Source organism: Theropithecus gelada, chromosome 1, assembly GCF_003255815.1.
Source record: "Theropithecus gelada isolate Dixy chromosome 1, Tgel_1.0, whole genome shotgun sequence".
Lineage (NCBI taxonomy): Eukaryota > Metazoa > Chordata > Mammalia > Primates > Cercopithecidae > Theropithecus > Theropithecus gelada.
Window position 1 is genome coordinate 157,924,095 of NC_037668.1, and position 12,455 is coordinate 157,936,549.

General features: G+C 40.0%; 1 protein-coding gene across 2 annotated transcripts in view; it reads right to left on the minus strand.

Moving 5' to 3' along the window:
* Positions 1 to 1,523: 1,523 nt before the first annotated feature.
* CR1 (complement C3b/C4b receptor 1 (Knops blood group)) overlaps positions 1,524 to 12,455 on the minus strand; it is a 204,860-nt gene continuing 193,928 nt past the window's right edge. Inside the window, exon 39 of one of the 2 annotated variants that reach the window (XM_025396262.1) lies at positions 1,524 to 2,333. In XM_025396262.1, coding sequence (XP_025252047.1) covers positions 2,321 to 2,333 — 13 coding nt within the window. In that variant the 3' untranslated portion in view covers positions 1,524 to 2,320. Of the gene's footprint in view, positions 2,334 to 10,308; positions 10,383 to 12,455 lie in introns of those variants that run through there. The other variant, XM_025396253.1, reaches the window with a different exon arrangement.

Below are 12,455 nucleotides of genomic sequence, written 5' to 3' on the forward strand. Positions count from 1 at the left end.
AGCCATAGAGGCTTCAGCTGAAAGCTTAGCCTCTTTACAACGTCAAATCACCTCAGTGGCCCAGGTAGCAGCACAAAATAGACGGGCATTAGATCTTCTTACTGCTGAAAAAGGAGGAACATGCCTCTTCCTAGGAGAGGAGTGTTGCTACTATGTAAATGAATCAGGCCTGGTTGACACCAATGTCAAAACATTAAACAAAATCAAAAAGGAGCTTCAACAATGTAATGCCCCCTTAACTGCCGGACCACCGGTATGGCTGCTGCCTGTAGTACAGCAGATGCTTCCATTCCTAATTCCCATACTAATCCTCTGTCTTATGTTATGTCTTGCTCCCATTCTAATAAAATTTCTCCGAGCCAGGGTCCAAGAGATCACCCGAGTCACCTTCAACCAAATGCTCCTGCATCCCTACACCCAACTGCCAACCTCAGACCCTAACTACGCCCCTTAACAGCAGGAAGCAGCCAGACAGACCACGGCGCCCTAAATTCTTACAATCAATAAGAGGTTGGACTGTTTGGGTGAGGGAAAAGGGACAAGATGGAGGAAGGTGAACAAGATGGAGCAGTCCCTATTGTTTCCGGGTTCTTCATCACAGATTTTCCCGCACCCGGGAAAAGAACCAAATCAACTGAGCATGCGCAGAATGACGTCAAGGTGGGGACACCGAAATTCAAGAAGCCACTCCTACACACACGCCCCAAACTCCTCCTCTTCCAGCTCCCAGGCATAAAAGTCCGCCGCCGGCAGGAGCCCGCGTGACTTCTTCGGCCCCGGCATTCGTGGACCGGAGAACATCACCCGAGAGCACTGGCGCGACTTCCCTGGCCCTTTCCCGCGGACCAGTGAACCTCGTCCAGAGTGCGTGCATATTTGCAAATAAAAGGGCTGCCACTTTCTTCGCTTGTTTTGGCCTTTATTGACATTTAGTCTTTGGGTCTATCAATAATAGTAATAGAGAAGCAAAAACGAAACAAAACAATATATAAAGCTATTATTAAATATCCAGAAATATTCTGATGTTTTCTAGAGGTCGTTAGCATAGCCCATAATAACATAACAAATTTTTGATCTCTAAAGATGTAGACTGGTTAAAGAACACAAGGTCACTTATTTTAAAAATGCCAGAACATGTTTATTATTTTGATAAATATTTTTAAAATTGTGCTTTTAAAAGTTAATTTAGTATATTCTGAATTCATACAAAAGCTACTTACTTTTATAATAACAATTATTCTTTCATTTCAATTTTTATTGTTCTTTTTTATACAGAGCATAGTACTTTTGAAATAAAGCTTAGAAAATATCCAAAGCTCACTGGGCACGATGGCTCACGCCTGTAATCCCAGCACTTTGGGAGGCTGAGGCGGGTGGATCATGAGGTCAGGATATTGAGACCGTCCTGGCTAACATGGTGAAACCCTGTCTCTACTAAAAATACAAAAAAGTAGCCGAGTGTGGTGGTGGGCACCTGTAGTCCCAGCTACTGAGGAGGCTGAGACAGGAGAATCACCTGAACCCGGGAGGTGGAAGTTGCCGAGATCATGCCACTGTACTCCAGCCTGGGCAACAGAGCAAGAATCTGTCTCAAAAAAAAAAAAAAAAGAAAAAAGAAAATATCCAAAGCTTATATTCCAAATATTTCTCTCAAGTGGTCTTAACCACAGTAGTCATTTAGTGCCTTTTTAGTACATTAATTTTTTTCCTAGAGAAAAAACTGATATAGCATATATTTCACTCCAAACTGTTTAAAAGACTAGGGTTCTGCTCTATAAAATAAAAGGAAACTAAGGGGGAAAAAGTACATTTGTAAAAAAAACACATATGTCAAAGAAGATAGGCAGAAAATGAATCAAAATATTAGGAGTGGTTATCACTAGGTAGCATAATTATATGTGACTTATTTTTCATAACTTTCTACATTTTCCAAGCTCTCCTTAATGAGCCCATTCCATATTACAAATATTTTAAAAAAGAAAAATGACCAACTTATAAACCAGCAATTCCAGGCAACACCTTATTTCTTTAAGTAATCCAAACCATTATCTATCTCCTAAATGCAGTCTTTTCCCCTGACTAGGTACTGTGTGCGTTTAGCACGAGGCAGAAGGGTGGGGGTTTCACAGTGATGCACACAAAGAGGGAGGAGCTTTGCTAGGTACTGGGGAAGCGGCAGCATCTTCAAGTGCACATGTCTGCATCTCTGTGAAGTCACTTCAAAGACTTTATGAAGCCCAGATTTGATTCTGTTGAAATCGATTGGCTCCTTTCCAACCAAAATTGTATTTGAGATGTTCTTCAGCTGTATAGTACTTTGTCAAGGAAGGACACTGAAATAACAGGATGTTTTCATTTAGTTAACAGCATGGTCAGCAATTGAACTACCCAGAATTTACAGGCTGATAATCGTGATGCTAGAATTTCCATATAAATTACAAGGTCATTAGAAGTGTTTATTGCCCTCTGTGATGGCTGCTATGTAGGACACAGAAAGTATGGCGTAAATGGAGACATTAGTAAATAAGAGAGAGATTAACTTGACCTTTTCCTTTTCTAATTGTGTCCAAAGAACAAGTGTTCTCAGAGTTGAGCTACTAAATAAAGAAATAAAGAGCCTCATTCCATTCTAGAAAACGTACAGGTCACCCATAACAGAAGAAATTTTTTTCAGTCTCTTGTTCTAAACCACGGTGGTAGCAGGGGGCAGAAATAGTAACTGGTCATCTTGGAGGGGTCAGCTTCAGAAAGCATGTCCTCCTCTTCTAATTACAGTCAAGAATGAGCTGCAGTAGTGGATTTAGTACGAGGTATCCACGTGCTTCCCCAGCCATGCTGCAGCCTCTCGTTTTAAGGCCGAGAATGGTGTCCTTCCACCAACTGATGAACCTCCTGATGAGGCCCTCTAGTTCGTCTGCTCCCCAGTTATTACTGCCACCAGATTCCTTATCTTCGTTCTTTTTCCATCTCACAAGACTTCCCAGCATCACCTGTTACCTGTATTCCTCCAAACACTCTCATGTCCAACACACAGCTATGTCTTTGGAGCCTGCCTCTTTACTCCGCCCCAGAACCTGGGTGCACAAGGTCTTAGCTTGGCACAGATTCTAACTCACTTCTTGACTAGCATATTTTGCCACAGATGATTCATTTTGTTCCTGTGGAACACTGTGGTCAAAATTCCAACCTTAAAAGGGAAAGTTGAAACAAAATTTTTAAGGACTTTATACCTACTAAAAGGTGATCAGTAGTTAGTGTACACAATTTGAGGTGTAATTTGATGTAAAACAGTAATATTTCCAAAAAGATGAGGCTAACTGAAATTTTCGTAAATTCATTTCTCAATTGTTTAAGTTGCTCAGTTGATTGCTGAACATTTCTCATTTGATGATACTCAGAGATTTTGGGAGATGTTTTTGTTTGTTTGTTTGTTTGTTTGTTTTTGAGACGGAGTCTCGCTCTGCCACCCAGGCTGGAGTGCAGTGGCCGGATCTCAGCTCACTGCAAGCTCCGCCTCCCGGGTTCACGCCATTCTCCTGCCTCAGCCTCCCGAGTAGCTGGGACTACAGGCGCCCGCCACCTCGCGCGGCTAGTTTTTTGTATTTTTTAGTAGAGACGGGGTTTCACCGTGTTCGCCAGGATGGTCTTGATCTCCTGACCTCGTGATCCACCCGTCTCGGCCTCCCAAAGTGCTGGGATTACAGGCTTGAGCCACCGCGCCCGGCCGGGAGATGTTTTTTAAAAAATCAATTTTTCTCCCTAGAGAAAGTAAAAACTGATATAGCATATATTTTTTAAAAATGTCTCTTCATCAGAAGCTAGTTTAGCATGTGAAAGAAAACACACATAAGCACAATGTATGGTACATTGTAAGTGGCTAAGAATACTTTAAGAGTAAGCAAGTAAATGAATGCAATAGAGTTAACAGGCAAAAAACAACACATGAAATGTCAAGTGGTTATGTACTGTTATCATGATGGGAGAAATGTTTGTCATTTGGTGAAAAAATAGCAGGATTCAATATTGTGCAATCAATATAATCTCAAAGTGTAAATGCAAGTGTAAAATAATATGCAAAGAAGCTTAAGAATACTACTAGGTAGAGATTATTGCAGGTAATTTTTACATTCATTTATATTTTCCCCTATTTCTTGTTTTTAATAATGATGAGATATTACTCTTAAAATACATTAGTTTATTTTTAAAATAGTATAGTTAGGAAATCTGAGTTTCAAAGAGAAACATTGTTTTGGACTAGAGTTGTTTGGGATAGCATCTTGGTTGAGTGATTTCAGAGCTGGGTTAATGGAATTTAGATAGAAACAAAGGTGAAAAAGGCACATGAAATCAATAAGCGTGATATCATTTAAGCAGATGTGCTTATCAAATTCAGTGTTTGTACAATGGACTGAATGTTTGTATCCTTCCAAATTTATACGTTGAAAATTTATAGGATCTAATTACTTCTCAAATAACCCTTGTGAATGGGACTAGTGCCCTTAGAAAAGAGACCCCCAAGAGCTCCCACACTCCTTTTCTCTGATGTGAGGACACAGAGAAAAGATTGAAGTCTATTAACTAGAAAGCGAGCCCCACTAGACACTGAATTTGCAGTTGCCTTGATCTTGGACTCTTTATCCACCAGAACTATGAGAAATAAATGCTTGGTTTTTAGAAATGAAATAACGTTTTTAGGGACAGGGTCTTGCCATATTGCCCAGGCTGCCCTTAAACTCATGGGTTCAAGCAGTACTCCTGCCTCAGCCTCCTGAGTAGCTGGGACTATAGGTGGGAACCACTGCACCCAGCTTAAATGCTTATTGAAACCACCCAGTCTATGGAGTTTTTGTTATAGCTGCCCAACTGTCTATACCAACAGACTGTGACTGTTTGTATATTAGAACACGGAGTTCTAATGGAACTCCTTGGAGCCTTGAAACCAGGAGTAAGTTTAGGACAAGCTAAAGATACACTGTTTAACTTGGGAAAGAATTATGGCAGAAATTTTCCCTTGTGGTAACACTCTTAGTGGTGTTTATCTCACTCATTCATTTGGTAAGTATTTATTGAGACTCTCTTTGTTCCAGGGACAGTGTAGATTTGTCTTGAATCCATTGGTGAAGATAGGACAAAAATCCCTGACTTCATGGAGGGAGAGAGAGAATAAACATGGAACATAATTATTTAATTAAGGGTAATAAAAGGATAAGTATACAAAAAAAAAAAAAGCAGGATAAGAGAGATTAGGAATGTGGGGGTGGGGGTCATACCATCTTTACTAGGATAGTTAAAGTACACCTCCTTGAGGAGTATTTTAAAGGTGAGATGATTTTTTTCTTTTTTTTTTTTTTTTTTTTTTTTTTTTGAGACAGACTCTCGCTCTGTTGCCCAGGCTGGAGTGCAGTGGCGCGATCTCGGCTCACTGCAAGCTCCGCCTCCTGGGTTCAAGCTCCGCCTCCTGGGTTCACGCCATTCTCCTGCCTCAGCCTCCCGAGTAGCTGGGACTACAGGTGTCCACCACCACACCCAGCTAATTTTTTTGTATTTTTAGTAGAGACAGGGTTTCACCATGTTAGCCAGGATGGTCTCCATCTCCTGACCTCGTGATCCGCCTGCCTCGGTCTCCCAAAGTGCTGGGATTACAGGCGTGAGCCACCACACCTGGCCATGGTGAGATGATTTCTGTATGTGAATTCTGTCCACTTCTGTCTTAGTTTCTTTCTTTTTTTTTTTTTTTTTTTGAGAGGGAGTTTGGCTCTTGTTGTCCAGGCTGGAGTGTGGTGGCATGATCTTGGCTCACTGCAACCCTACTTCCCGGGTTCATGCGATTCTCCTGCCTCAGCCCCCTGAGGAGCTGGGATTATGGGCGCCCACAACCACACCTGGCTAATTTTTTGTATTTGTAGTAGAGACGGGATTTTATCACATTGGCCAGGCTGGTCTCGAACTCGTGACCTCAGGTGATCCACCCGCCTCGGCCTCCCCAAGTGCAGGGATTATAGGCCTGAGCCACCACGCCCAGCCTCATTTTAGTGTCTCAGTAAGTCTTCGGACTGCTTATGCAGTTTCTGAATTGTCTCCAGTGTTTGAGTTAGACGTCAGCCTGAACCTCTCCAGGCCTGGTGTGATAGTGGCTCTCCCATAAAGCAGGCCATCTTGTTCTATTCTACACTATTCTATCTCCATCAGTCTTTTTTAGCTCCAGGATAAACAGCTCTTCTGACTTGAGGACCACTACGATACTCTCCACTCATATTCTGTGTTTCCCACATGGCTTCCTTCTTCTTTGCCATAAGGCCCTTTATGCCCTTGTGTTTCTGTGAGGAAAGCTTGAGCTCCAGATAAGGAATAATCAGCCCTCCTCACATAGCCACAATGACTTAGCTATTGGCCACACCCACTCAAGGAAGTATGACTGCATGATTAATCAGCCCAGCTCCTTCCAAGAGAAGAGACCTCTGCCTTCTGATTATTTAAGTTTATGAGTTTCTCTTCCCAATTTTAGCTATGTGTTATTTCTAACAAGAAAATCAATGGTGTTTTGTTAGAGAAATACACTCACTATCCTGAAACCACCTTTGCAAAGATTATGAGCATGAAAGAAATCTAACACGGCTGACTTCATCTTGCTTCCAGCCTCATGGGTGAGCTGGCTTTGCTCATTCCTGGGTGTAGGCCAAGCTAACAATGAAAGGAATTTAGTTTATAATTTAACTTTGGAGCAAGGATAATAACGGTCTCTTCTAAAACTAGCTCTCTCCTTGCTCAGGGCCTGAAAGCTAATGAAAGGCCAAGAGATTAGGATTATGAGAGGGACCTGAACTCTGCTAAAATATAGGCATAGTTTTTATAATCCATTACTGCTCAGAGATTTGTGACTTTCCTAATTGTTCCTATAGATAACATCACTATTATAGAATGTAAGATTGGTCTTCTGAGATGTTTTTCAGGTTTTTGCATATGACAACTGACTGACTCTACCTGAACCTGTGACTCATGACTCATCTGGTCCTGTGGCCCCCAACCAGAGGTGGATACAGCACATGAGGACCATTTCCCACACCCCCATCCCCAACCAATCAGCAGTACCCATTCCCTAGCTCCCTTCCTACTAAATGATCTATAAAAACCATTGCCCCTGTGTTCTTGGGGAGACTGAGTTGAGTGATAACTCCAGTTCTTCCACATGACTGGCCTTGTGTTAATTCAACTCTTTCTTTACTGCAATATACCATGATCTCAGGGAATTGGTTTTGTCTGTATGACAGGCAGGAAGAATCCTTCAGGCAGTTACAGTCCCAAGAAATGAAACAGGTCAAAAGCAAAAGTTTAGAAAATGTTTAAAAGTTTTCCTGGATTGCACATATATAATAGGTTTTAGTGTGGATTACATAGATGTTTGGGAGGTTTACCTCCCTGACCTTTAAGTCTAGCAAGGATCATGATCTATCTTTCTGCCACATTTCTGGTAGCCACTGGTCAGAGAGAATGGTTGTGCCATGGACATTACACTTCAAAAGAGTATGAAAAAAATAGGAGGCAGGTTTTACGAGATGGAAAACATGAAGAAATGGTATATGCTCTGAGGTTGCTTAGATTATACAAGATAATTTCTAAGGAAATAATTTTATAAATGTTTATTGAGTCATGTTAATCAACTGTAGTTGATTAACAAGGAATGGGCCATGAGGAATGAAGAATGACATAGTTAGAAGGGTGGAGATATTTAAATATGTTCAAGATATTAAAGTATCTTTAATATTTTCAAGAGGAAGAGATAATCATTTCCCTGTGTGGTTTCAACTAGAGACTGATATAGATACAAAAAATTAAAAGCCCTAACTTCTTTAAATCAGACAGTAAATTTTTTTTTAACATTAACTCACAAATGATAGTGGTACTTAATAAGAAACTTTAAGAGAAAAATGTATTGACACAAGTACTTTGTTAAGGGAAAGTGCCAAGCTACTTACCTTTTCTTTTTGTAATGGAAAAGAGCAAAGAATATTTATATGTCAAGCCATAAAATATAGAGAATATTAGTTAGGAAGGATAATGATTTAAATTTAAATGTCAACCAATTCACTATTTTCCCATGAAATTGAGTTCCTGACTAGGTTGTTTACAGCAAGATCTACTATGACAAACTACTTTTTAAAAGTGTATTGGCATCTCTGTGAAATACAAAAACTTCAATTGCTGTATAGTTTGTTGTAGGAAACTGCATTGTTTAGAATATTTCCTATAGAAAACTGTTCACTTAAAAATTACAAATTCAGGTTTTTTTATTTTTATTTTTTTTAGACAGAGTCTGCTCTGTTGCCCAGGCTGGGTTGCAGTGGTGCGATCTCGGCTCACCACAACCTCTGCCTCCCGGGTTCGAGCGATTCTTTTGCCTCAGCCTCCCAAGTAGCTGGGGCTACAGGCACACACCACTATACCTGGCTAAGTTTTTGTATTTTTAGTAGAGATGGGTTTTCACTGTGTTGGCCAGGCTGGTCTCAAACTTCTGACCTCATGATCTGCCTACCTAAGCTTCTGAAAGTGCCGGGATTACAAGCGTGAGGCATCAAGCCTGGCCCTCAGTTTTTTATGGGTATAGAATTTGCTCATCAACCTTATAACATTGATATTATTGATTCTGGCCTCACTGGTGTTGTTATACTTTAATCAACCATTACAAAAGCTGCGTATATTTTCTTTCCTGTCAAAGACATTTCTTTATTCAGATCTTAATTTTTGCAAGTTTTTTTTCAAGTGTAAAAAGTTAATAGTGACCTCGCACAGTGATTCATGCCTGTAATCCCAGCACTTCGGGAGGCTGAGGCGGGTGGATCACTTGAGGTCGGGAGTTTGAGACCAACCTGGCCAACATGGCAAAACTCTGCCTGTACTAAAAATACAAAAATTAGCCTGGTGTAGTGGCACATGCCTGTAGTCCCAGCTACTCAGGAGGCTGAGGCATGAGAATCCCTTGAACCTGGGAGGTGGAGGTTTGAGTGAGCCGAGGTCGCACCACTGCACTCTAGGCTGGGTGACAGAGAAAGACTCTGTCTCAGAAAAAAAAAAAAAGTTAATTGTGTTTACAAAGTATTTGTTCATATATTAAAATACCCAATGGAAAGTCTCAATTCTTCCCCACTGGCAGGCTATGTGTGCCATAAGTGACCCAATCAAACTTCTAGTGCTATGATAGGATCTGGGCTTAGAGGTCAGTGTCTGCAATGTCTTAGCAAAACTAGGATATCAACAGTTTACATTTCTTGGGATAATATGGCTATACTTACCCTTACCCTTTTCTGTACTTTAGAATTATTCAAGAGAGGAAAATGATGAATAAAATAACGAAGATCGTACCGGATAAAGTGCCTAGGCAGTAAAACAAGGTAATTACATGCATGGAAAATATAACTCATAGGTTTTAAATTCTGTCTTAGTATCCAGTCCCACTACAGATTGCCAATGCTTTTTTTTTTTTTTTTTTTTTTTTTAGATGTAACTATACATTCTGCTTTACTCTGGGTTTCTATAGTATTAGTCTTACTCCCACAGGGTTATTATAGTTAAGGTGTGATCTGAGCTGTTTTGTAACCTTTAGTCCAACATCAACTTTTCCAAAAGTAAGTGAGAACCACGATGGGGCAGCTGGCCATCAGCTCTCCATGGCCCTGCCCGTGTGTCTTGCCTAAGGCTTAACACATAGGCATTTCATTGTGACAATACTGGAATTTTCTGTCTTGTTGAATTATATATGTAGGTCCTTTGTCCATTTATTGATTGTTAAAGTGCACAGTCTCCACAGGTAGGTAGACCCAGGCTACCCCATTCTGTGGTCTTGGGCAAGTTACCTAAACCCTCCATGTCTCAGTGTCCAGATGTGTAAAAAGGGATGTAAGAATACCATGCCACAGAAATTCCCTTAGAAGCAAACTCTATTACAAAACTACTCTTCTAACATAGGCAGATCACAGATATGGGCTCAGAAGACTGATCTTGTGGCTTTCTGTTTGTGCAAATGGGCACAATCACCATCTGGAAGCATACTCCAGGTTATAACCCAAAGAAGCAGCTTCATTCTCCCACCACATTCAAATAAGTTATTTTTGACACTGTTGAATGATTATGCATTTGTAGTGGTTCAAAGATAGTAAAGAACCTTTGAGGAAGGTTACTCAGTAACCTGGCATATGATGATGCCAGTTCCACCATATCCTGGCCTAAACTCATCATGATTTTCTTTCTAGTTGAATTTACAACTCAAGATATTTTGATCTCTCTTTTTACATTTCATTCATTATAAGTAGGTACTTACTGTTAAAGATGCCAGAATTCCTCAGCAAACCCTTCATAAAACTTACCAACTATAAGAGCGTCATTTGCACCTAAAACGAAGACAGAAGTCACAAAAACATCACTCTGGCATGCAACATAATTGAACAGGACTTCTCAGCCAGTGACAATTTATCCTGAATTTTATTCAGGACTCAGACTAATATTTGTTTTTAAAAGTCATTGATTTCACTCACATACTCTCATTTTACCTTCTGTACTCAGAGAAGATTTTTTTTTTTTTTAGACAAAGTCTCAATCTGTTGCCAAGCTGGGGTGCAGTGGTGCAACCTCACTGCGACCTCTGCCTCCCAGTTCAAGGGATTCTTGTGCCTCAGCCTCCTGGGTAGCTGGGAATACAGGCACGTGCCATCACACCCAGCTAATTTTTGTGTTTTTAGTAGAGACAGGGTTTCACCATGTTGGCCAGGATGGTCTCAATCTCCTGACCTCGTGATTCACCCGCCTCAGCCTCCCAAAGTGCTGGGATTACAGGTGTGAGCCACTGCCAAGAAGGCTTTTTAAAAATTAATATTTTTGTCATAAAAGTAATATAATTATAGAAGAAAACTTACAATACAGAACTAAAATAAAAATCATCCCAAATCCTAGTGCCCAAAACATGTTTTGATACATTCTCTTCTGGTATATTTTCTTATACGTGTATTTTCACATATTTATATACTAGTAATGTAAACTACAACAAAGACAAACTAATATAATCTAGTAGATGCATCATAGTGTATTCAATGACTACTATTGTGCATTTATTTCTAGTTTTCTTTCTCATGAAACCCTTAATAAAATGCATAAAATATTTTATATTTTACATTATTTCCTTAGATTGGAGTTCTAGGAGGGCTAACTGGCAGGAATAGTTGTATTATTGTCCACATACATTGCATAATTGTTTTTCATAATAGATTTTGCCAATGTACAATAGTACCTTCAACATACAACAATATTCATTACATTACATCCTTACTTTTTATTGGGTATTCACATAAAAACCTTTTTAATGGACAATTTTAAAAAATGGTACCTTGTTATTTTGCATTTCTTTAGTTCTAGTGAGGTTAAACAGTTTCTGTATATTTGTGTGTCAAAGTAGAAAGATATTTACACCCTTCCTCTAAATCTTGCATCCTAAGATAGTTTCTGCATTTCCCTGCAGAAACTTTCAGGGCTGTGTTGCATTGAACTATGTAGAACTGAAGAAACTCCATTTACCTTAGAAATGGCATGGAGACTTCTTGTGAACTAAGAAGGTCCAGAAAGTGGGGAGAATATTGAGAGACAGTCTGGGTGGAACTGAGAGAAATAGGCTCTAGGAAAGCAGTTGCTTTAATGAATGGGACACTGGGTAATGGAAATGGGTAAAGAGGATTTGGGGACATTTTAATGAGTGTCACATAGTTTAATTTTTCTTTAAGCCTCTCTTAAGATATTCAAGTAGAAACTTCTCTTAGTTTTAACATGTTTCCTGGAGTTGAACTTATTTGTCTAGCATGCAACACCATGCTAATTATTCTTGAGACAGCATAAATATGGGTTATATGTATTAATTCTGGCTTTAAAGGGGACCTGGCGATTACCCCTTGCTCTGAGGAAGATGTTGAAATGAATCGGGCCTCTGACGTAACTGGGCCATTGAAATGGGAAGATAGGGGATCTGAGTATCCCAAGAAATTCTTCCTTCTCTGATGCTAGTACTCAGAGGTTCCTTTTTCTATCTGGATTGCTATTCTTTCTCAAAACCCTCTATGGCATGTCACTCCAAGCCTGGACCACCTCCCCAGGTTAGTTCTTCATCTTCCATTTTAGGAAGGCCTAGGACTTGTATCTTAAGTAATCTATCCCAAGCCTTAGGGGAAAATACTGGGTTTTATTTTTTCTGTTTTGATGGTCTCTAAGATCATGAAACTTCCTTTGCCTCTTCTCACTACAAAGCAGTAAGATGTCAAAGGCGAAGACTAGATAGGGTAAAGAGACTAGGAACAAGAAGGCAAAGGGGACTGCTTTTAGTCTGAGTCTTAGTTCAGAGAGACAAAAGGAGTTCCTAAGTGGTTCAGCCCAATTCACGAGGAGTCTACACTAAGCTCTGAGTTCCAAGAACCTGCTGGTTA